The sequence below is a fragment of the Stigmatopora argus genome, chromosome 12, assembly GCF_051989625.1.
Source record: "Stigmatopora argus isolate UIUO_Sarg chromosome 12, RoL_Sarg_1.0, whole genome shotgun sequence".
Lineage (NCBI taxonomy): Eukaryota > Metazoa > Chordata > Actinopteri > Syngnathiformes > Syngnathidae > Stigmatopora > Stigmatopora argus.
In genome coordinates, this window is record NC_135398.1 from 16090879 (window position 1) to 16114207 (window position 23329).

Consider the following 23329-nt stretch of genomic DNA (forward strand, 5'->3'; position numbering starts at 1 on the left):
CAGAGTATAGGTCACATTTTGGGGGGTGAATTTTAGACCAAAATATAACTTTTTACATTATAACGATAATAATAAAATAGAGAACAACAGGCTAATAAATAGGCATCTTTCACTGTAACATTTTAAGTGGCTTATATTCTGAATCGTCCTAGTTGCAGCATACACTAGAGGGCAGTAGCTATGTTTTGATCATTAGATTGCCGGTTTACATCAGCTGGAATCGAGGATTTCAAGATGTTTATCCTTGATTGACTTCCTTATTTTTAAATCTTCACTGATGGAAAAGTCTGTGATTCATAAGTTCACCTGCCCTATTTCCTGTTATTCCATTTTGGCATATATCGGATTCTTGATTTGACTGCGGCTTCCTGTAGTCCCATCTGGCGCCCTGTGGCATCTGCCAGTAGATTAAACAGATAATCATTTGTCACAATTTTTGCGTCGGATTGCATGAAAATGAGGCTTTCAAAGGAATTGTATCTGCCACTATTAATCTCTTCCATATGTTTTTATGGGGAAAATGATGTTCACATTTTCTCCTGCCTATTTCTTTCATTCATATGTTCCACAGAATAGTAGTTACTTCTAAATCTTTATCTCATCATAATTTTCTAACTCAACTACTGTTTATAATAAAAGTTGTACTGCGTTTAGCATACTTAATTTTCTTGTACCCTAGTCCTAGGTGTTCTAATAGTTCTGTCTGCTAAATACAATATTCAGAAGCTGCATTCGTGTTAAAATTTTGGCCTACATGTCCTGTGTTCTGGACTTCTAGGGAGCCTCTTGTCCATAGTTCGCTTAGAGTAATGATGATAACATAAGTGATGTCATTGTGTAATCTTAAAATTGTCTGCCTTTCTTGTAGTTGTACATTCCATTTTATCTTTGAGCTCCATTTGTTACGTAATAACTTTTAATCTCTTCAACTACAATTTACTGGTATAAGAGAAATGCTGCATGGAGTCATTCTGGAACACAGGCATCACATTTTATACATTATGCCATGAAACCGAGCTGATTTATTTTGAGGACTGGCTCACCATTTTTGCGTCGAATTGCATGAAAATGGGGCTTTCAAAGGAATTGTATCTGCCACTATTAATCTCTACCATATGTTTTTATGGGGAAAATGATGTTCACATTTTCCCCCGCCTATTTCTTTCATTCATATGTTCCACAGAATTGTAGTTACTTCTAAATCTTTATCTCATCATAATTTTCTAACTCAACTACTGTTTATAATAAAAGTTGTACTGCGTTTAGCCTACTTACTTTTCTTGTACCCGAGTCCTAGGTGTTCTACTAGTTCTGTCTGGTTAATGTCAGCTTCTTGTGGAAACTCTTTCTTCGCTAAATACAATATTCAGAAGCTGCATCCTGTGTTCTGGACTTCTAAGGGAGCCTCTTGTCCATAGTTCGCTTGATAACATAAGTGATGTCATTGTGTAATCTTAAAATTGTCTGCCTTCCTTGTAGTTGTAGATTCCATTTTATCTTTGAGCTCCATTTGTTACGTAATAACTTAATCTCTTTAACTACAATTTACTGTTATAAAAAATGCTGCATGGAGTCATTCTGGAACACAGGCATCAAATTTTATACATTATGCCATGAAACCGAGCTGATTTATTATGAGGACTGGCTCGTAAACACCGATCATTACCAGATGTCCTTGCATCTGCTCGCTGGGAACAACTGTGTGTCTCTAAGAAAAGTGAGCTCAGTGGAAAAAATGAGTTCACGACACTCCCACCATTCATACAAGCCCACAGCAACTATGAAACATCAAGTTAACTCTTCCAAGTTTTCTACTGTTCTGAAAGTGTCATGATCTGGCTCGGGTGTGTAACGAGGACAGAACCCAGGATGCGAGAACCAGTGAAAGGCAAAGTAGGTGCTGTGCATAACTTAGGACTTTTAATACTAAAATTAGGACAAAGTTATCAGAATCAGAACTAAACGGGGAGGACGTACACTGATGAAGAGGTAAAACATGACTTACGTGGATGGGGAAACAAGTTACACGAGGTAATATGCCCATGCCCAGACATACCAGAAAACAGGGTTTAAATAAACACACAAGGGCTGATTACCAATCACGTGCAGCTACTTACAAGAGGACGGGAAACCTGGAGGGACACGAGGCGAAAAGCACACACACACACCTCCACCTAAAACACCCAGAGAGTTGTTATGTATTCCAACTAGGCTGCCAAAATTAACCGATTAATGAATTGAAGGCTTTTCCGATCGTGCTGATCGATCGATCATTTTTGGACATTAAAATTGGTAAAAATGTTCTCTTTGAGGCTTTTAATGACAAATATTATCTTGTGTATTTTTGCAATTGTTTTAATCAGAAATATTAAATCTATCATGTGTTTTAACCTTTTGTTTTTTTATTTAAAAGGGAAAACGAGTAATTATTGCGTTTTTCAAATTCACATTTTAGATATAATTAGATTTTTTTTAAATTCTCAGTTAATCAGTTTGTTATAGATCAAAAACAATTTGAGCTTTTTTATTCTTAGTAAGGGAAAACATATTTTAATCATTTGTTCTTTATTTAAAAAAGAAGCAAAATATTTGTTAATTATTCTCAATACCAAAATAGAAAACCAAAAATATTTTTATATAATTATTTTTACATTTAAAAAAATGCTTTTTAAACTAAAAACAATACAAACAGAAAAAAATACAATTTTGGATATAAAAATTGCAATTATGGATTTAAAAAGGGGAAAAACTGGAAATATTCCCAATTCAGTTTTAGTCTTCATTTGAATTTGATCAAAAAAAAGAATGTCGGCACTCTTTATTTAGTTTCTCGGGTAACACAAAATGATGTGGTGGGCCAGATTTGGCCTCTGGGCCACCTCTTTGGCAGTAGCGGTGCGTCTTGCTCTGGACAGTCCGCGGAGAGGTGACGGCAAAGTGCCGGAGCGACTCACCCAAAACAGAAGCAATTTCGCAGGATGTCTGGACTGAGGAGCTTGAAGGCTGATCGCCCCCAGAGTCGCTGCTGAGGGGGTCTCCACACCCGACCTCCTAACAAGAAGTGACAATAAGCAGTGTTCACATGGGTCATTCCAGTCATATCATACGATTCATTACTTTTTTCTTCCCCAACATTATGAAGGTTATGGTAAAAAGTTTGCATGTAGTGTATGTTGTGGGAGACGAGTTCAATGTTTAATAAAATTTGAAATATGTTATGTGAAACAAATGTTCCCACAATTACAAGAAAGCAGTGAAACATTTTAAATGTATAAAAAAATATAACTGTTCATGTGAGATTCACTTTGATTATTGGTGGGGGTGCAAAACAGAAAAAAATCCTTTTGGTTTTATTTTAGTTGCGGAATTATCAATTTCATGCACAATTAAACAAACAAATACTCCTCTTACATTCACATTATGGGGCGGCCCAGCGTATGAGTGGTTAGCGCATCGGCCTCACAGAGGGGGAACTGGGTTCGAATTCAGGTCGGTCCACCTGTATGAAGTTTGCTTGTTCTCCCTGGGCCTGTGTGGGTTTTCTCCGGGTACTCCGGTTCCTCCCACATTCCAAAGACATGCATGGTAGGCTGATTGGACACTCTAAATTGCCCCTGGGTATAAGTGAGCATGAAAGGTTGTTTGTCTCCTTGTGCCCTGCGATTGGCTGGCCACCAATTCAGGCTGTCCCCCACCTCTTGTCCAAATTCAGCTGGGATAGGCTCCAGCACCCCACGCGACCCTAAGGAGGATAAAACGGTTCAGAAAATGAGATGAGATGAGTGGGACGGTACTATAGCCTCCAATCCTGGAATGACCCACATAGTGCACTAGATGGCACTGTGATTCTTACTTCTCCACTGACAAAGGGGGCCACGAATTCCTTCCTCCCTTTCTCTTTGAATGTTCATTCTGTAACGTGTCTGGAAAAACGAAGCAGATGCATATACACGACACTAAAAATAAAATAAAAAAATTAAAAAACACCCCTAAGATTTGGTTGCCCATCCATCCATTTTCTCCCGCTTTTTTCCGATGCAGAATATATGTTCTAAATAATAACTTCCTCACTGAATTTGTTAATTCCCAGAACACTTTAGGGGGAAATCTTTCTCATGCAGGAAAAAAGTAGGCTATGCAGGAACTTCGTGCATGCCTGTTTTTCTCTGTTTGTCCCTTTCAAAGCAGCAGGCGTGTCTTGGATTGTTGTGTGGTAAAGGTTTAGCCTATACGCGTTCTCGCCAGATGTAACTCCTCACGCACGGAAAATAGGCGCGTGCATGCCCCTCCTTCCGCATCGTCCTCATCTGCGCGCTCTGGTTCTTGCCTGGACCGACGGCGCTGGGGCGGCGAATCACCAAAATTATTAACGAATTTAGCCATATACTAACCGTTTTTTTGGGTTCGGGTCGCCTCTGCGTTTGTTTCTATAGTTTTTTTTTGTTTTGTTGGTATTTTGCTTTTACTTTTTGGCTTTATTTTTGCTGTTAAACCATGGAGACGTTGAGAGGTCTCCTTGTTCTGCTGTGTGTCCTCCTTGCCAGAGTGCAAACGCAGATTCAAAGACACAAGTCTGCGGGTAAGTTTCAGATTCTAACCTAATTTGATGAACTGTTTCTGTTGAAGAATGTATATAATATTTAAAGTGTTTTCTGTATCTTTCAATATGACGAGGATTGTGCATGCCTCTAAAGCAGGGTTAGGGAACCTATGGCTCGGGAGCCACATGTGGCTCTTTTGATGCGTCCATATGGCTCTGAGCTAAAATCTGGAAACCGGTGGTGAGAGAGCCGAGTCCCGAACGCACCAATAGAAACGTCACGTCGGCACTCTGGCAGTGATTTTTTTTCATTTTCGTCCTCTGCATCCATTCTCTCATTGATACTCATTGAACTCATTGATATTCATTGATTAGCAACAGCATAATAGTGTTGTCAAAAGAATTCAGAGACTTTTTGTACTTTAAAAGTGTTAAAATGACTAAAAAAAATCACATATTTTCATGAATTTTGACTTTTAAATTGTGAGTATGGCTCTCAAGGAAAAACATTTGAAAATAGGAATTATTTATGGCTCTCTCTTTCAAAAAGGTTCCCGAACCCTACTGTAAAGTGTCATTTTCTGCAAGTGATGGTCCAGATATTTTCGCATGTAAGAATTATGACAAAAGAGAAGCAACAATAAAGGCAAATTACAACAGAGCGTCTGGAATTGAAAAATCAACTGAACTTGTGACATGTATGCCCAAAGTCCTACAACCTGTAAATGAAATATGATAATTAAATGACCAATAATGCTCATACGGAAAGAAGATGGCTTTCCATAATTGTTCATGGAGTTCCACAAGCGCAGCGCTCAATACTGAGAGGCTTGTTGGAATCTGTTTGCAAGCACCCAAGTCAAAGATGATGAAAACTTGCAGTGCTCCACCAAAGGCCTCTAACACAGATTGCATAAATACTTATGCAGGTTGCATTATGAATCTTTGTCTGAAATACTGAGTTTACAACTGGGATGTGTGGTGTTCCAAAAACATTACCTATTATTGCCTGTTTTTTTTATTGTATGAACAGAATGTCCCGTTGACCTTTTCTTTGTGCTGGATACGTCTGAGAGTGTGGCTCTCAGACAGAAACCTCCCAACTTTTACATCGACCAGATAAAAGAATTCACCAAGCACTTCATAGATGAACTTCAGGAGTTGTAAGCACACATAATTTCACTTCGGCTGGCGTTTGATGGCCCATTGACCTAGAACCTCGCCTATATCTTTGCTCCCCCTTTAGGCGTCATCGATGTGACCGCTACCTGACGTGGAACGCGGGAGCGCTGCACTACAGTGATGAAGTCATCCTGGTTCGCGAGCTGAGTGACATGAAAACAGATCGCCAGGCCCTGAAGAATGACATTGACACCATCAAATACATTGGCAAAGGGACCTACACTGACTGCGCTATAAAGAAGGGTCTTGCTGAGCTGCTCATAGCGTAATAATAATCATATATCAATATTTATGAATTAACTTATTGTGGATGCCTGCCATTGATGTGCATTCGCTTTCACGCTGCCAAGTTCAAATTGATAGTAAAAGTAAAAGTAATTCAAACTCACTGCATAGGGATGAAAAGAGCCACATGATTGGACATCTATCATCATCAATGGCACTGAACAAGTTAAGGTTGGGTCTCTTTGGTGTGAGGCTGATTTGCAATTAAATCTAAAACTTTAATAGCATAACTGTTTGATTACACTGGTCAACAAGAAATCTTACGCCGCAGAAAAAGAATAATTTCCCAACGCTTCAGGTGTGCTTAACCCAAACCTGCAGTCAGATTTTTTCTATTCTGTCTAGAATGGAGATATCTCTATTTTATTCCACTTATTTCGATTCCAATCCAGGTCTACTTTAAAATCATCACAGTTGGAACAATAATGTCTATTATAGATAAACAAAAGAAAATTACTACTTAGTACACTACTCTTTTCGTGATGTAACAATTGATGTTTCATCACAAGATGCTTAAAAAGTTTTTGTGGCAGTAGTGGTTTTTCATTTAGCAAGATACTTTAGGCTACCAGGTTTTAGTGAAATTTGCCACAGTTGGATTTTTTTTAAATGTTTAATTTTACTTGTATTTTGTGCTTACATCCGGTATGTAAACATTTAAACTACTTGTCACAGTTATGCTTTGAATGATGCCGTGAATGTTCAACTTTCAGTGCCATTGAAACCATTTTAAGAACGTCAGCTCACTAGTTAACCTTTGACATTAGCAAAATCTTACCTTAAGAGAACATGTATATATGCTTGTTTATTTTGGTGACCTTTAAAATGGGAGTGACGCCGGAAATCCTGACTCTTTAATCCCTAAATTATTTTTTCGTCTTTGGGAAGGGAAAGAACCACATTCATACTGATATGCTCCTGGGGTGCCGAATGTCCCATTTAGATGTTTTATAGGCGCATCACTCCACCCTTTTGGAGGTCTTTTTGTTGATTCTTTTCACTTTTTCTGTAAAGTTTCATACCAGTTGCCGGTCTCAAAATCATCACATAAATTAATTAGACTATGTGGCATCCAATAGTTTGTCGGATTATGCTCACTTAATAACGGTCTTTAGGACATGGTTGGTCGATGGTCCTTTAGAAAGTACAGTTAGTGAAAAGGCCATTGAAAATTTTTGCAGATTAAGTCATTTAAAGTGATTTGCATGCATTTTTCTACACACAGGGGTTCCCACTACCATAAGAACAAATACATTGTAGTGGTGACTGATGGCCATCCCATTACTGGGTACAAGGAGCCTTGTGGCGGAGTACAGGAAGCCGCAAACGAAGCGAAACAGCATGGTGTCAAAGTTTTCGCTGTCGCCATCTCACCTGATCAGGAGGTATACACACCTTTTTTCTATTCAATATTTACTTTGCTACATCTCAGATTACGTAAATACAATACATGAACCTAGTGTAGCTTTGGTCTTTTTTCACTACAATGAAGACATTATTAACTCTATTTTTTTCACCTTATTAAAGGGTTGGTTCTCAGAGAAATGACTTAAAAAGTGCGATGTACTAGTGTTTAATTCTCATAACTCTGTGGAATTTGAATGTACTCCCCCGTCTGTGTATGAATATTTGAATGTTAGGTTAATTGATAATTATTGATCATAGTACTGTATGTGTAGATGTGATTGGCATTGGTTGTTTGTCTTTATGTGCCATTTGTCTTACTGGACACCAGTCTAGGATACATACATGCCACTTCTGCCCAAAGTCAGAACTTGTCTACAAACCAAATGAAAACAAGTGATAGAACATTTCATTGAAAGGCAGCCACATTGCCAAAATTATTTTTAAAAAGTTTAAAAAAAAACAATGCAGTACTAGTGATGTCCCCATGCTGATTTTTTCACTTCCGATCTGATCTGGGTTTTTTTTCAAGGTATGTTTTGCCGATACCGATCCATTGGCAGATTTTTTTATCCAGTAAAAACAAGGGGCAAGGAATATTAATGCGCAAAATTAATTAATGAATAAATAGATTTGAGTGACCAATTTAAAGAAAAAAACATTGAAATGTTCATATTCATAATGCAATACAATGTAACCAATACTAAAGGACTTTTGATACAAAGGCTCAGAAAGTATCGATGTGAGCCCATCCACATTGTACCTCGCATGGTCTACCTTTACCTCTAAGTATGAGTAACTTTTTTAATATGATCGATGAATATTTATTTTAAACTCAATAACAATTATTACTTACCTAAAGTACTTGATGAGAATTATTTATGAGTAACAATGACAACAAAAATAGTCCAATATTATTAGATGGGTGTTTGTAACAGGTGTAATGCTTGTCTTAATAGGATACCAGGCTTTCCATCATCGCCACAGACCAGAATTACAGGCAGAACTTCACTGCAGCAGATGACTCCAGAGGCATTAAGAGGAAAACTATTCGAACCATCATACATATGATTGTACGTGTTAACTTCTCTTACTTGTCTCCTTTTATTAATGTTCACAATGCTGTTTTTAAACCTGACGCATTTTGCTTTCTGTTTTCAGACAAACGAAACCAAGGACGTGGTATGTGTAATAATATGATTAGTATTTCAAACTCAAGTTCAATGATTCAACATATTTCGCTGCCAGGGTCACATTACATTGACTTGACCAGTAAAATGTTTGAACACGCTTTCTCATGCTATTGAAAGATAAAGTGTTTGCCAATTTTTGAACGGTAGCACTGCAAATGCTTGCTATATCAATTTATAGTCGTATACTATTTAGTATTTAGAATTTTTGAAAACGCTCTAAACCTGATTTATATTTCTTTCTTTCCAGTGCTGTTTTGGCTGCAATGTAAGTGCTCAATGTTTCTCATTTTTAACCATTCTTAGAGAAAATCGAATAAAATTACACTGGCTGCCTACCCCTTCCAGACCAAATGGAATGGATTTCTATTGTTGTCATGGTGCCTTTAAAACATTAGGAAACTTGGTGATGCCTTTTTTTAGTTTCACATTTGTCTATAATCCTTACAAAGAGTGATTTATTGATGGATGTGTGGGTCTGTGTGTGTGTGTGGGTATGTTAGGATTCTCTCGCTATGTTTGTCCAAACCGTGCATCGTAGAGAGTAAATTTTTTTTTATGGTGATCAGAAACAGCTGTCGGATCCTGTTTGAATTTCTTCACCTTCTCTAAGTGTGTAAACTCAATCTTTTATTTGTTAAAGCTGAAAGCAGAGTTGTTGAATGAATCGTTGTTTTTACATGATGTCCCTAAACGCACCGCGTGGCTGATTGGTCGTATCTTTCCTCTTTATAGGGAGAACTAGGTACACCAGGAATGCCAGGAGAGAAAGGAGATATTGGTGCCACGGTAGGTGATTTTTGACACTAAATCTTCTACTACATTGAGATTTTACATCTTCTTCCCTAAATTGTTCCACCGGGCCGCCAGACTATGAGTCACTTTTTATATTATTTATAGTTAGGATGAGCCTACAACCTATACTTCCGTTTCCTCCCAGAACCCAAAACATGCAGAGTTGGCTGGTTGAATACTCTGATTTGCCCCTGGGTATGAGTGTGAGCGTGAATGGTTGTCTGTCTCATTGTGCCATGCGATTGGCTGCCCGCAGATTCAGGGTGTCCCCCGCCCTTAATCCAAAAATGGTCAATACAAAAGTGACAAATAAACGGGGGAGCACGCACACCGACAAAGAAGAAAAAACATGACTTACGTCAAGGGGAGTATTACCTCGTTTACCTTGTGTGTCCCCTTGAGGGAAGTCATGTTTTTGCCTCTTCATCGGTGTGCGTGCTCTCCTGTTTATTTGTCACGTTTGTATTGACCTTTGACCAAACATTAGGAAACTTGGTGATGCCATTTTTTTAGTTTCACATTTGTCTATAATCCTTACAAAGTGTGATTAATTGATGGATGTGTGGGTCTGTGTATGGGGGGGTATGTTAGGATTCTCTCGCTACGTTTGTCCAAACCGTGCATCGTAGAGAGTTAATTTTTTTTTATGGTGATCAGAAACAGCTGTTGGATCCTGTTTGAATTTCTTCACCTTCTCTAAGTGTGTAAACTCAATCTTTTATTTGTTAACGCTGAAAGCAGACTTGTTGTATGAATCGTTGTTTTTACATGATGTCCCTAAACGCACCGCGTGGCTGATTGGTCGTATATTTCCTCTCTATAGGGAGAAATAGGTAGACCAGGAATGGCAGGAGAGAAAGGAGATATTGGTGCCACGGTAGGTGATTTTTGACACTAAATCTACTACATTGAGATTTTACATATTCTTCCCTGAAATGAATAATAGCAAGAAATCCTCACAATCACCACTTTGCCACTCTGTTACAGGGCACTGTTGGAGATCCCGGTCCTGTTGGATACAGTGGAATGAAGGTAAAAACGCCACCAAAATTCTACTCACAATATGGTGTCATAGTGGGTTTCAGTGCAGATTTTTGGCCTTGCCAATCTCTCATATGGATTCTGTAGATGTCATTTACATGTTTGTAAGAGTGACATTGAATACATTTACTAAAGAAATCCAAAATGTCACCAACCTTCATATTGAAGGCCTCATAAAGTGTGTGTTGCTTTTTGCAGGGAGACCGAGGTGGGAGAGGATTGAAGGTAAAATCAAGTCACCCAAATGCAAAAAGAGGAATATTCTTGTAGAATTACCATGCAGCGCAATGTTTGGGAATAATACAGTAACTGCCTAATGCCAAATGTTTTGCGCAGGGAGAAAGAGGGTATAAAGGCTACAAGGTGAGTTTAACTTTGATGTCTGACATTCTGCATTCATTTGCAGTTGAGTTTCTCTGAGCATCTGTTTGACTACTTGCCATTTCCATGTTCTTTGTCTGTGCCTCCTTGACAGGGAGAAAAAGGCCTAAGCGGGAACGATGGCACTGATGGACGCAAAGTAAGTTACAAACAGTCGCAACCTGTACCAAACCAAAAATAATATTTATTTATTCGTCACTGTATTTTTTTTTTCACTTCAAAGGGTGAAGCTGGTTTCCCCGGTCTTCCTGGCTGTAAAGGATCTCCTGGATCAGATGTGAGTTCAAAATTTTAGTCAGTCCTATGACAGATATATGTGTCCCACATTATATTATCAAATATTATCAAATGAATTTAGGATTAACTTTAATACACTCAATACTACCAATAAAAAGAAATGTATTTCATTCGTATGGCATAAAAATGTATCAAGATTTTATCAAAAGTTAACTAATTTTATCAAATCAACAAACAACAAAGCAAAAAAATGATTATATTAATAAATTTACCTAATAACATTATAACATTATGACCACTGGTACTTCTACTGTGAATGTAATAATTTTTCTGTATTTGAAAGTTTACAGGTTAAACGCTCTCTCAGCTCCTGAATTTAATTTGTCAATGCACTCATACGCTCTAAATTACTCAGGCAACACAGCAGAATCCATATATATATATATATATATATATATATATATATATATATATATATATATATATATATATATATATATATATATATATATATATATATGTATTTAGCCAACCACCAATTCTGCAAGTTCTCCTACTTGAAAAGATTAGAGAGGCCTGTAATTAATAATAATCGGACATAGGCCCTGTCGTCATCATCAACAACAAAAAGCCTACTTGTCATCACACCCAGAAACTGCGTATGACGAAATTGGTGAAATTGTCAACATGGGTAAACCTCAACCTTGAGAGACAGAATGTGAAAGAAGAAAAAAAAAGAAAATCACATTGTTTGATTTTTAGAGAATTTATTTCCAAATTAGAGTGGAAAATAAGTATTTGGTCACCTACAAACAAGCAAGATTTCTGGCTGTCAAAGAGGTCTAACTTCTAATGAGGTCTAATGAGGTCTCCACTCGTTACCTGTATTAATACAAATCTGTTTTAACTCATTATCGGTATAAAAGACACCCGTCCACAACCTCAGTCTCTCACACTCCAAACTCCATTCTGGCCAAGACCAAAGAGCTGTCAAAGGACACCAGAGACAAAATTGTAGACCTGCACCAGGCTGGGAAGACTGACTCTGCAATAGGTAAAACGCTGGTGTAAAGAAATCAACTGTGGGAGCAATTTTAGAAAATGAAAGACATACAAGACCACTGATAATTTCCCTCGATCTGGGGCTCCATGCAAGATCTCACCCCGTACCGTCAAAATGATAACAAGAACGGTGAGCAAAAATCCCACAACCACACGGGGGGACTCAGTGAATGACTAACAGAGAGCTTGGACCACAGTAACAAAGGCTACTATCATAAACACAATGAGCCGCCAGGGACTCAAATCCTGCACTGCCAGACGTGTCCCCCTGCTGAAGCCAGTACACATCCAGGCCCGTCTGCAGTTCACTAGAGAGCATTTGGATGATCCAGAAGAGGACTGGGAGAATGTGTTATGGTCAGATGAAACCAAAATAGAACTCTTTCGTTATCTCCGTTATTGCCAACAAAGGTTACATAACAAAGTATTGAGATGAACTTTTGGTATTGACCAAATACTTATTTTCCTTCATGATTTGCAAATACATTCTTTAAAAATCAAACAATGTGATTTTCAGTTTTTTTTTGTTCCACATTCTGTCTCCCATGGTTGAGGTTTACCCATGTTGACAATTACAGGTCTCTCTAATCTTTTCAAGTAGGATAACTTACACAATTGGTGGTTGAATAAATACTTATTTGCCCAACTGTAAGCAAAGCACATGTAGACTGGTTGGGCAAACACGCCCTTCGGTCTTCCTTTTAAAAAAGAGGAACCACCACCCCGGTCTGCCAATCCAGAGGCACTGTGCGATGTTGCACAGGTGTGTCCACCAAGACAGCCCCACAACATCCAGAGCCTTTAGAAACTCCGGGCGGATGTCATCCACCCCTGGGGCCTTGCCACCAAGAAGCTTTTTAACCACCTGAGTGACTTCAATCCCAGAGATAAGAGAGTCCTCCCCAGAGTCCCACGCCTTCCTCATGGGAAGCCGTGTCGGTGGAGTTGAGGAGCTCTTCAAAGTATTCGGCCCACCGATTCACAACATCCCGAGTCGAGGTCAGCAGCACCCCATCCCCACTATACATTTTGTTGATGGTGCACTGCTACCCCCTCCTGAAACGTCGGATGGTGGATCAAAATTTCCTTGAAGCCACCCGGAAGTTGTTCTCTATGGCTGCACCGAACTCCTCCCATGCCCGGGTTTTCCCCCCAGAGACGACCACAGCTGCGTGCTGCTTGGCCACCCGGTAAACGTCAGCTGCCTCCGGAGTCCCAATGGCCAAAAGGACCCGATAAGACTCCTTTTTCAGCCTAACGGCATCCCTTACCGCCGGTGTCCACCAGCGGGTTCTTGGGTTCCCGCCACAACAGGCACCCACCACCTTGCGGCCGCAGCTCCGGTCTGCCGCCTCAGCAAAGGAAGCGCGAAACATAGTCCACTCAAACCTAATGTCCCCCGTCTCTTCCCGGACATGAGGTAGCAGCATTTCATGATTAAATACTGGAGCTTTTCAGACATTAAAACCAGGCCAGGGGGTGATTTTCCCGGGAAAAGACAGCGATGAACGTCAATGACGAACGGGCAAACATTGCCCGAAAATGGGGTAAAATCCAGCCGAAAACAGCATTTATTGATCAAATACAAATACTGAAGCTTTTTAGACATCAGAACCGGGCCCGGAGTATCATTTCCCCGGTAAAAAGACAGCGATGAACGTCGATACGTCCATACGTGAAACAGGAAAAAAATGCACTAGAATGAGGTAAAATCCACTTCCTAGCAGCATTTATTGATTGAATACAAATACTGGAGCTTTTGAGACATTACAACCAGGCCAGGGGGGTGATTTTTCCCGGGAAAAGACAGCGATGGACGTCGATACGTCCATACGTGAAATAGCAAAAAAATGCACTAGAATGAGGTAAAATCCACTTCCTAGCAGCATTTATTGATTGAATACAAATACTGGAGCTTTTGAGACATTACAACCAGGCCAGGGGGGTGATTTTTCCCGGGAAAAGACAGCGATGGACGTCAATGGCAAAATGGCAAACATTAAACTGGGGCAAAATGGGGTAAAATCCACTTCCTAGCAGCATTTAGTGATTTAATACAAACACTGGAGGTTTTCTGATATCAGAACTGGGCCCAGAATTGAAATATTATTTAGGAATATAGCCATATTATACTCACCAAAAATCCTTTTTAACTGTACACAATATCCATCCTCCTTTCTTTCTTCCTGCTTTTCTATCGCCATCAAAGCTAATGATGAAAGTCGAGCCTGTTCTGTCATATTTCCAACATAGTCCGTCTTGAAAATGGCTTTAAATCAACACAACAATATATTTGCTTGTGCAGCTAAGTTAGCGCACTGAAAGTGGCGCACACACCCTTTTTCCGGCTGTAACAGGCTTGCTAGCTTCGGAGTTGACCGCCCTTTCTTAATGGTGTCCATTTTTTTCTGGAAAAGTCCGTCTGAAAAATAGCTTTGTGAGTAAATCTTCAACAAAATCCATTTGTTTTGCTCTGTCGGCCATTGTGGGTGGAGTTTGCGATCTCTGGCTGCCTCACTATGGCTTTGGCCCGCCTACTCTAACGCAAGCCAATAATAGTTGGTGAAAGCAATGACGTATCCCAGCCAGCAAAATGCCAATGCGTATGAAAAATCCTTGTGGATTTGCCAACTCGAAATCTGATTGGTTAAAAGCAACAGTCTAGTTTAATGCAGCAGAGCCCGCAGAACTGATTGTGAAGGCTTTGAGGCAGATTTCTGATCCTGGCAACAAATAATGGCTGAAATTTGATTGGTTAAATGCTTCAATATGAAAACACACATCTGGAAGCAGTGCAACCAGGGGGGAAAGCAATGAAAGGAAGCTAACAGACCATTTGGAATAATAAGTATTGATGGACAAAATATAATATGATTCAGATATTTCTTAGGCCAGCAGAGAAGGCCTTGAAGGCCCTGACGGCCCGCCACTGATATATATATATATATATATATATATATATATATATATATATATATATATATATATATATATATATATATACATACATATATATATATATATCGCTCTCCCCTAGAAAGTGTTAAATCTTAGGTGTCAAATTGGAAATAGCTGTACATTGGAGTGAGCAATGTCCCTTAAAAAGGCTTAAACAAGATTATTTCCTCTGATAAAGGTATTGCCTATCACTTTAAATCACGTTCATCCACGTGGCACTGGCCTTGTATACTATGCAGATATCAACGATTGCTTTAAATGGGAATTTTCTTCTTGGATGTTTACATTGTCTATTTTTTAGCACCGGCTCAGGGTCTGCACAAAATCTCATGTGCACACAGTATTTATTTATTTTAATTTATTTTAATCATCCACGTTAGGTTTATGGAACCAAACACGACAACTACTCCAATCTGGCTGTGTATCAGGCATATTATTTAGAAATGAGCCGTTATGTAATACCGTTTTGCAACATTCCTTTTGCGGCCTTGACTAATATCAGATTTCAAACCTGGAGGGCCCATGGCTCTTTAATCATTAGAAGGTTTACATTCTTGCTGTCACATTGTTTAAATGAGGCTAAATAGACATACTGTTCATGAACACATTTAGATGCATAAATGTTGAGGTTTCAGCTGTAGTTGTGTTTTTTCTTCCAGGGTCTTCAGGGTGAGCCTGGGCCGAAGGGAGACCCTGGTCCTTATGGGCCAAAAGGAGAAAAAGTAGGACAATATATTGAAAATTTTGTGATTCATGCTTTGAAAAAACATTGTGTAATAAGTCTCCTTCTGTTTATTCCAGGGAGATAGTGGAAGAGAGGGAGAGTCAGGAAGACCCGGAAACTATGGGCCTTTAGGTCCAAAGGTAAACCAGCAGATAGAGACCTTCAAAAAAAAATACTAAGGTTGTGCAATGTGCTTACATTAACGGGTCTTTTGGCAGGGTGATCGCGGTCCCCGTGGTGCTAATGGGGACAAAGGAGAGCGAGGTGACGATGTAAGGAAAAGCCATGAATTCCCTGCAAACTTTGGTCCAAAATGCTTATGTGCCCATCCTTTGTTTTTTGTTTCAGGGTGCACCTGGACCAGATGGACTTCGTGGCAGCATAGTAATTAATGTTAATTATGATCACTTTCAGGTTCTTTGGATACTCTTACATTATGCTTGGTTTTGTCTTGTAGGGAACAGTTGGAGAGAAGGGTGAACAAGGTTCCCGTGGAAACAGAGGAACAAGAGGAGAGCCAGTAAGTCAGGATGATAGCATGTAAGGGTTGAAATGTAAAATGTAAAACTGGGGCTTTTCATCCACATAGAGAGGAGAAAAAAACATTTGATTAGTCCCACATTACATTCTTTACAATGCGTGTAAAAAAGGATTATAGGCCAGATGCGAAACTACATGTTTGCAAAAATGATGTCAGACCTTTTCAGGTTCAACGATCAGGCATTTGGTGCCATGCTCGTGGGCTAGTAACTGCCTACAAAAACTCCTCCCGAGGGTATAAATTAGATCTGGTCTGGTGTCAAATACAGCCCTTAAAACCCCAGAATTCCTCTTTTTAATTTCATGATCAATTTACCTATATTGTAGTAGCCTAAACAAGAATGAATACAACAGTACTGTTCTTGGTTCTATTTTACTTTGGGTTAATTACTTATGTCGTTATGTCGTTTTAGTTTTTTGTCTGGCACAAGCCTTGTTTTAAAAAAACGTATTTGGTTTAAAATCTAAAAGTGATTCTTTTTTTTTTTTACCCTTCAGGTCACCTTTTTTCTACAGTTACTTTATTATTTCATTGTACAGTAATACCTTGACATACGAGTGCCCCAACATAAAAGAAATTTGAGATACGAGGAACATTCCGAGCAAATACTTGCCTTAAGATACGAGCATACGAGACAGCCAGGTGGCCGAATCCGCGAGAAGCTGCTTATGATAACAGCACACCGTCTTTCTCGCCACATCTCCCTCGCGTAAAGAAATCTACGAGCACTGGGCGTACAGGTTGCATTTTTTTTTTACCAGAGATAGCGTGACCAAATCGATAATCTGCGAAAAAGACAGCAGAATCTACATGGACTTGAAAGCAAAGCAAGCATCTGAAAAAGACAGACGCCCTTCAAAGCCAGTTGTGACTTGTTCGATAATTAAAAAAAAAATACAGTCTTCCCTCGATTTTCGCGACTTCACTTATCGCGAATTCACTTCTTGTCAATTTTTTTCAAGTTTATAAAAATGTGAAAATCCACGCTGAAACTCGTAAGCGGAAGCTACCCAGCACTGGGGGAAAAAGGTAGTGGTAGGGGTAGGGGTGACCGTACTTCACGATTTTTCGACCATCGCGGCCATGTGTGGTCTACATTAACCGTGATATTCGAGAGAATACTGTCACTGGACGAAATGAACACTCGGTTCTGACTCCTGGAGAAGCAGGAAGTTCTGCCTCGAAAGCCGCAGTGTGATACATTAACATCTTTGCCTTGGTTATTGCACAAGAAGGTTTAAATTTAATGTAACTAAGTGTGTGTATAGTAATCTAAGTTCATTTAAGTTAAATGTAAACTTTATGTTATGTTACGAGCGCGTCCGTCAAATCTCTTTCTCTCTCCCGCACCGTCTGTCTGTACTGAGTAATGTCACATTTTAGTATTGAAGATCATAACCACTAGATAGGTATTTGTTACTTTGTGCAGGTTGTCAATTAGAACCACTAAAAACATGTTTTCCATTGTAATATTATGTTTTGGGGTGTTTTTTTCAGAGGGTGGGAACAAATTAATTGGTATTTAGTTCATTTTTATGGGAAAAGTTGATTTGAGATACGACTAAATTGACATACGAGCTCGGTCCCGAAACGCATCAAGCTCGTATCTCAAGGTATTACTGTATGTAAATATTTGAACTTTAAACTATAGCTTAAATGTTAAGTGTTTTTCTATTTTTGAAGAAAACTAAATTCTATTGTTGGCAAGTGTCAGTCTCAGTTAATATAAATGTAGTTGTACAGGATTTTCACATTTTTGTTTTAAAAGAAAAATTGATTAATAACAGTGATTTGAGCTCTCTATTTTAATGTGAATTTATTGTAGTGAACAGAGACGTATTGTTACAAAATATTTCATCGTGTTAATGTTCTGATTTGGGATCCAGATGTTCCAGGCTCACTGAAGTCTCATTTCAATTGAACATATTTGTCCATGTACTTTAAATCTTGAAGCAGGCTGTTTTAATGTGCAGTGTATGAGCTGTTGCATTTTTTATTTGTTCTTTTGCTCGTTTCCTTGTTAGGGAGAACCAGGACCTCGTGGAGAGCAAGGACGAGAGGGCTCAGCTGGCCCCAACGGAGACCCTGTAAGTTCAGAGCTCCTTCAAATAGAATCATACATACAGTGGCACATTGTTTTCTTTCAGTTATACCGAGCAACTCTATGAAACACTCAGAACTCAGTTTAATAGGTTTTCATTTCCAATCAGAAAAAAATGCATGTTTACAGGATATCCACATTGAGTGGGGGTAGACGGGGATAAGACATTTTAACATTATTGAGCCTGGCTCTAGCCCCAGTGTACTGCCGACTCATGCAGATGCGTTCTTCTCCCAAATTGAGTGTTCAACCCCTCTTGGGAATGTCTACACTCATTCTTTCCCTTCTGACTCAGTTCTTCTCTTAAACTCTTTCAGCCAAAGCCTCAGTGTGGTCCTTAATAAGGCTCTAGGCAGTGTATCAAAAAAAATACTCTACATGGTTACTTGCGGTAGCCTCCGTGATGTCAGCCTTTTCAAAGGATCCTTTGTGTGCCTCTTCTTTTCTCATCAGTAGTAAAGTGAGCGTAATAAACTACTGTACAAAATAGGGAAAACCATTATCATCTTGTGCTGCTATTTTAAGTAGTCACAATGTACACGCACTATAGCAAATTGCATAAGATGATTAAACATTTTTGAATTATGAATCATTCAAACACTGATGCTCTTGAAATTAATCAATTATAAAGTACAAGGTTTTCAGTAAGTTTGTGTTTTTAGTAAGATTCTTTTAATGTATAATTATTTCTAATGTCCAAATAGAAGAACACAATCAGAGAGTCAGAAGAAACCTATAAAACTAAACTATATTTAGTCACACCCCCCTTTATATAAAACACTTTATCATAGGTAGAGTTGGGCATAAATGGTAAATTATTAGACAGCTGTAATAAATGGTGTATTAAAAATCAATTAAAATGAATTTTCCTCTCTAAAAGCTTAATTGGATTGGATACTAACATACATCATCGCATTTTCATTTCCACCATATTTAGTGTTTTTTTTCATTTGTCTTAACAGCCAAATCCTATCCTTAAATAAATCACTGCTGTTGTCCATTTTGGATTATCTATACCTAAAAACAAATAAATAATTATACATAATAAACTGAGTACTATCTGAAATGTTGGCTAGATATTATTTCCCATGTAGCAGCTGGAAGCAGCTGCTGTTGATAGCACTCCAAGTGAACAAGACTCCTTGAAAAGTCGGTATTTCCTACTGATGCTTGTGGGGCAAAATGACCATCACTTACGAAAAAGTTTTGATTTAAACATGGGAAGCAATTCATTCATATTGTCACAAGTTTAACTGGGGTGCTAGATTTTATCTCAGCCAACCACGGGCAACACCCTGAGCAGGGCACAAGGAAACGAACAACCATTCATGTTTACTCTCATACTTATGAAGAATTTAGATTAGACTGTTCAACCAGTCTATCATGCACATAGGAACGAGGATTGAACCTTGATCTCAGAACTGTGAGGCGGACGTGCTAACCACCATACCGCCTACATTTCTCTACTATGAATACAAAATGTAGGTTAATCAATAAAATGAACCAGATGTAGTGTTTGTTTATTTTATTACTTTCTGAAGCATGTCGTATTGCTTAGGCTTCAGTTGTGCTAAAAGATTAAATGCACCTTAACAAATGTTGAGTGTTCTTTTTAAGACTAAAGATGATCAACATTTTGATCTTCTGTAGGGTGAGGCTGGCAGGGATGGTTCCCCCGGATACAGAGGAGATGAAGGCCCCCCCGGACCAGAGGTATTCACACATACATTATTACATACATTGTATGTTAAAATGTTAAAATACTTGCAGCTACACTATTTAAAAAAACAGCTATGGTTTGACATATTCATACTATTACAAATAACAACCTTAATACATTTGATCTTAAATCAACAACAAACTACCTTAAAAAGAAATATATTTATTTTTTTCAATCATTTTCTGTACTGCTTATCCTCACAAGATTTGCGTGGGGTGCTGGAGCCCATCCCAGCTGACTTCGGTCACCAGGAAGGGGAAACCCTGAATTGGTGGGCAGCCAATCGCAGGGCACAAGGGAACAGACCATGATTTACGATCACACTCATACCTAGAGTGTTAAACCAGTTTTGGGGATGTGGGAGAAAACCCACACAAGCCTGGGGAGAACATGCAAACTCCACACAGGAAGGTCTCGACCTGTGATCGACCCCTCAATCTCAGAACTGTGTTGCCGACATGGTCGACCACTGGGACGCTCTTAGATTCTATTTTAATATTTTTTTTATAGAATATCTTGTAATTGTTGTCTTAAGTCAAACGACAAAAAAGAACATATGTGGATCCGGCCTGACGGTAGTGATGTCGCAGGGCTTCCTTTCTCGTTTTTTCCCCTAGTCCTCTCTAATTTTTGTCTTATATCAAATGACTAAAAAGTACATATGAGGTATCGGTCTGGGAAGACGTTCCAGGGCTCCCTTTCTTGTTTTTCTCCTTCTCCAACTGGAATATTCACCCACACTGTCACAGTGGCAGTCAGGTGTGTTGACTACTGAGCAAATAGAACAGTCTAGCTTTAACTGGCAATACACTCTCTTAATCTGCTGGAGAATTTCCTGACCTTTTACATGCACATCACTCCTTTTAACTGGTCTGCAGTAGCTCAGTAGTTCACACATTTGACAGCAAAGAAAACAATATGCGTTCAAATCAAGACTGAAAATGAGGGACAATTAGAAACATGAACATGAAGACTGGTTATCAAACGTAACTTTCTTACTTTTTTTAATATAGCGATTTTTACTATGAAAATCTGTGAAATGTATGGTTATCAAAGCAATATACCTTTTTTTTAAACCAAAATTTGACCTTTTTTCCATTTTGTTTCAAATTCTACCAAGCTCAGCTGCCAGGATTTTTCCTAAACCTAGCTTTCCTTTTTTGTTTTGTTTTTACAGTGTATATTGAAACAAACTACATTTAACTGTTATTAATGATTGTAAAAAGTATACAGTGGTACCTCGTCATACGACCGTTCGGCATACGGAATGCTCGTCTTACGGGGGAAATTTCGATCGAATAATTCGCCTGTGATGCGGTCAAAGTTTTGTGATGCGACCAAGCCAGGTTGCCATGGCATTTTTTTTGGCATATCTTTCGTGTATAACAATATTTACGAGCACCGGATGAGCTATTCAGACCAGGAAACGCACAACGCGCATGCGCGGTGAAAAGAGGGCTTTCTGGGTAATGAAGTATACTCGTGCTCGCAAAAGCATCCCCGGTAGCAACTCTATCATAGGCGCCGTTCGAGGGGATGCGAACACAGATGCTACAAGCTAAAAGGAGCCGCTAGCCAGCGCCCCCGAAGCTCCCATAAGCAACGGGGCGATCGCTGATAAAAGACTCTGCTTGTTGGCTGCTCATAAGAACATCGGGGGCACTGGCTCGCTACAGCATCCCCGGTAGCAACTCTATCATAGGCGCCGTTCGAGGGGATGCGAACACAGATGCTACAAGCTAAAAGGGAGCCGCTAGCCAGCGCCCCCGAAGCTCCCATGAGCAGCGGTGCGATCGCCGATTGTGAGGACATTTGTGTGCATCATTTTCGGAATATTTTGAAGGGAATAGTACGACAGCAAACAGCCCATCGATAGCGAACGTGAGGGTGGAGTGTTTGTTCTGTTTACGAGTGCGTTGTGTGGAAGAAAAAAAAACCCGAAGCCCCTTTCCCCTCGGCGAAATCCGCCCAATTTTAGTTAGATTAAACACTTTATTTCTATTAAACCACTCGTTATTTATTACTTTGTCAATATATGGCGAATTATAAGAAATAAAACATTTTTTTTCAATCCAATATCCTGTTTTTGGTGTTTTTTTCAGAGAGTTGGAACGAATTAATTTGTTTCCCATTCATTTCAATGGGAAACTTTACCTCGAGTTACGAGTAACTTGTCATACGAGCTCAGTCCCGGAACGGATTAAGCTCGTATCTCGAGGTACCACTGTATACTGTCTGTGTGTAGACTTCTCAAACTGCCGCCATCCTCATGTCACTCGAATGTACTTACTACTGAGCCCATAGCCCAGTATAGCTTCTATTGATTGTAAGATTCTCTTACACTCGACACACAGAACATGAACACCACCAGCAAGACTGCTTTTATAGAAACCATAGTATTATATCTCCTATTTGGGGAAAAACGGCAAAAACGTGTGAAATTTTTCATTGTCATACGTGCTTCTTAACAACCAGAAATAACCACTTCCTGTGCATGGCGAAGACTGGCTCGCCATGGAAACACACAATGGCCCTTGGACATGGGCTTCAAATTTTAGTATGACAAAGGTCTTGAGACCACATTCACTGATATTCAAAGGATAAAACCCATCCTGCAACGACCTGGATGTGCCTAAGTCATTTGAGTGATTTTTTTGTGTTGACAATAGTTGGAGCTGTAGAGTTGCAAATAACTCCTGCAAGCTTGTTCAGCGTGTAATCTCAATGAGCTCAGAAAGTTTGGCATAGACATGTTGAATTATAGCCGAATTATGGCTGGTCAAAACGTGAATGAAGAATCAAGGGGCCGCCACAGAGCTGTGTAGCCAGTCCCCCTACAATATCAAGACAAATCTGGCACTTTTCAGTGAGAACAATGATCTTAATAGTTGAACATAGGCCTTGGGACTCTTTGGGAATGTAGTGAGTTTGATACGTTGGCCAGCACTAGTTTATCTTTGACCCCTCGTGGAGACCACGCCCAGTAACGAAAACTCACCATTTTGATAAGTTTTTATCTTCCAAGTCTCCGAAACAGACCCACCAAATTTGAGACGCATTGAAAAAAGTGTTTGTTCAAATACGAAGCCTGGAAATGGGCAAAAATCAATTATTTTTCCAAATTCAAACCAAGATGGCTGACTTCCTTTTTGGCTTGAGACATGGCTA

The 23329-nt window shown here is 39.2% G+C and overlaps 1 protein-coding gene across 1 annotated transcript in view; it reads left to right on the forward strand.

Annotated features, from left to right (window-relative positions):
* Positions 1-4242: 4242 nt before the first annotated feature.
* The window catches only part of col6a1 (collagen, type VI, alpha 1), a 40745-nt gene continuing 21658 nt past the window's right edge, over positions 4243-23329 (forward strand). The window contains exons 1-21 of the mRNA XM_077614421.1: positions 4243-4579; positions 5574-5703; positions 5787-5987; positions 7233-7392; positions 8371-8484; positions 8573-8593; positions 8852-8869; positions 9337-9390; positions 10220-10273; positions 10384-10428; positions 10636-10662; positions 10774-10800; positions 10913-10957; positions 11042-11095; positions 15735-15797; positions 15877-15939; positions 16018-16071; positions 16148-16183; positions 16257-16319; positions 18365-18427; positions 20092-20154. Coding sequence (XP_077470547.1) covers positions 4495-4579; positions 5574-5703; positions 5787-5987; positions 7233-7392; positions 8371-8484; positions 8573-8593; positions 8852-8869; positions 9337-9390; positions 10220-10273; positions 10384-10428; positions 10636-10662; positions 10774-10800; positions 10913-10957; positions 11042-11095; positions 15735-15797; positions 15877-15939; positions 16018-16071; positions 16148-16183; positions 16257-16319; positions 18365-18427; positions 20092-20154 — 1440 coding nt within the window. The 5' untranslated portion in view covers positions 4243-4494. The remainder of the gene's footprint in view (positions 4580-5573; positions 5704-5786; positions 5988-7232; positions 7393-8370; positions 8485-8572; positions 8594-8851; positions 8870-9336; positions 9391-10219; positions 10274-10383; positions 10429-10635; positions 10663-10773; positions 10801-10912; positions 10958-11041; positions 11096-15734; positions 15798-15876; positions 15940-16017; positions 16072-16147; positions 16184-16256; positions 16320-18364; positions 18428-20091; positions 20155-23329) is intronic.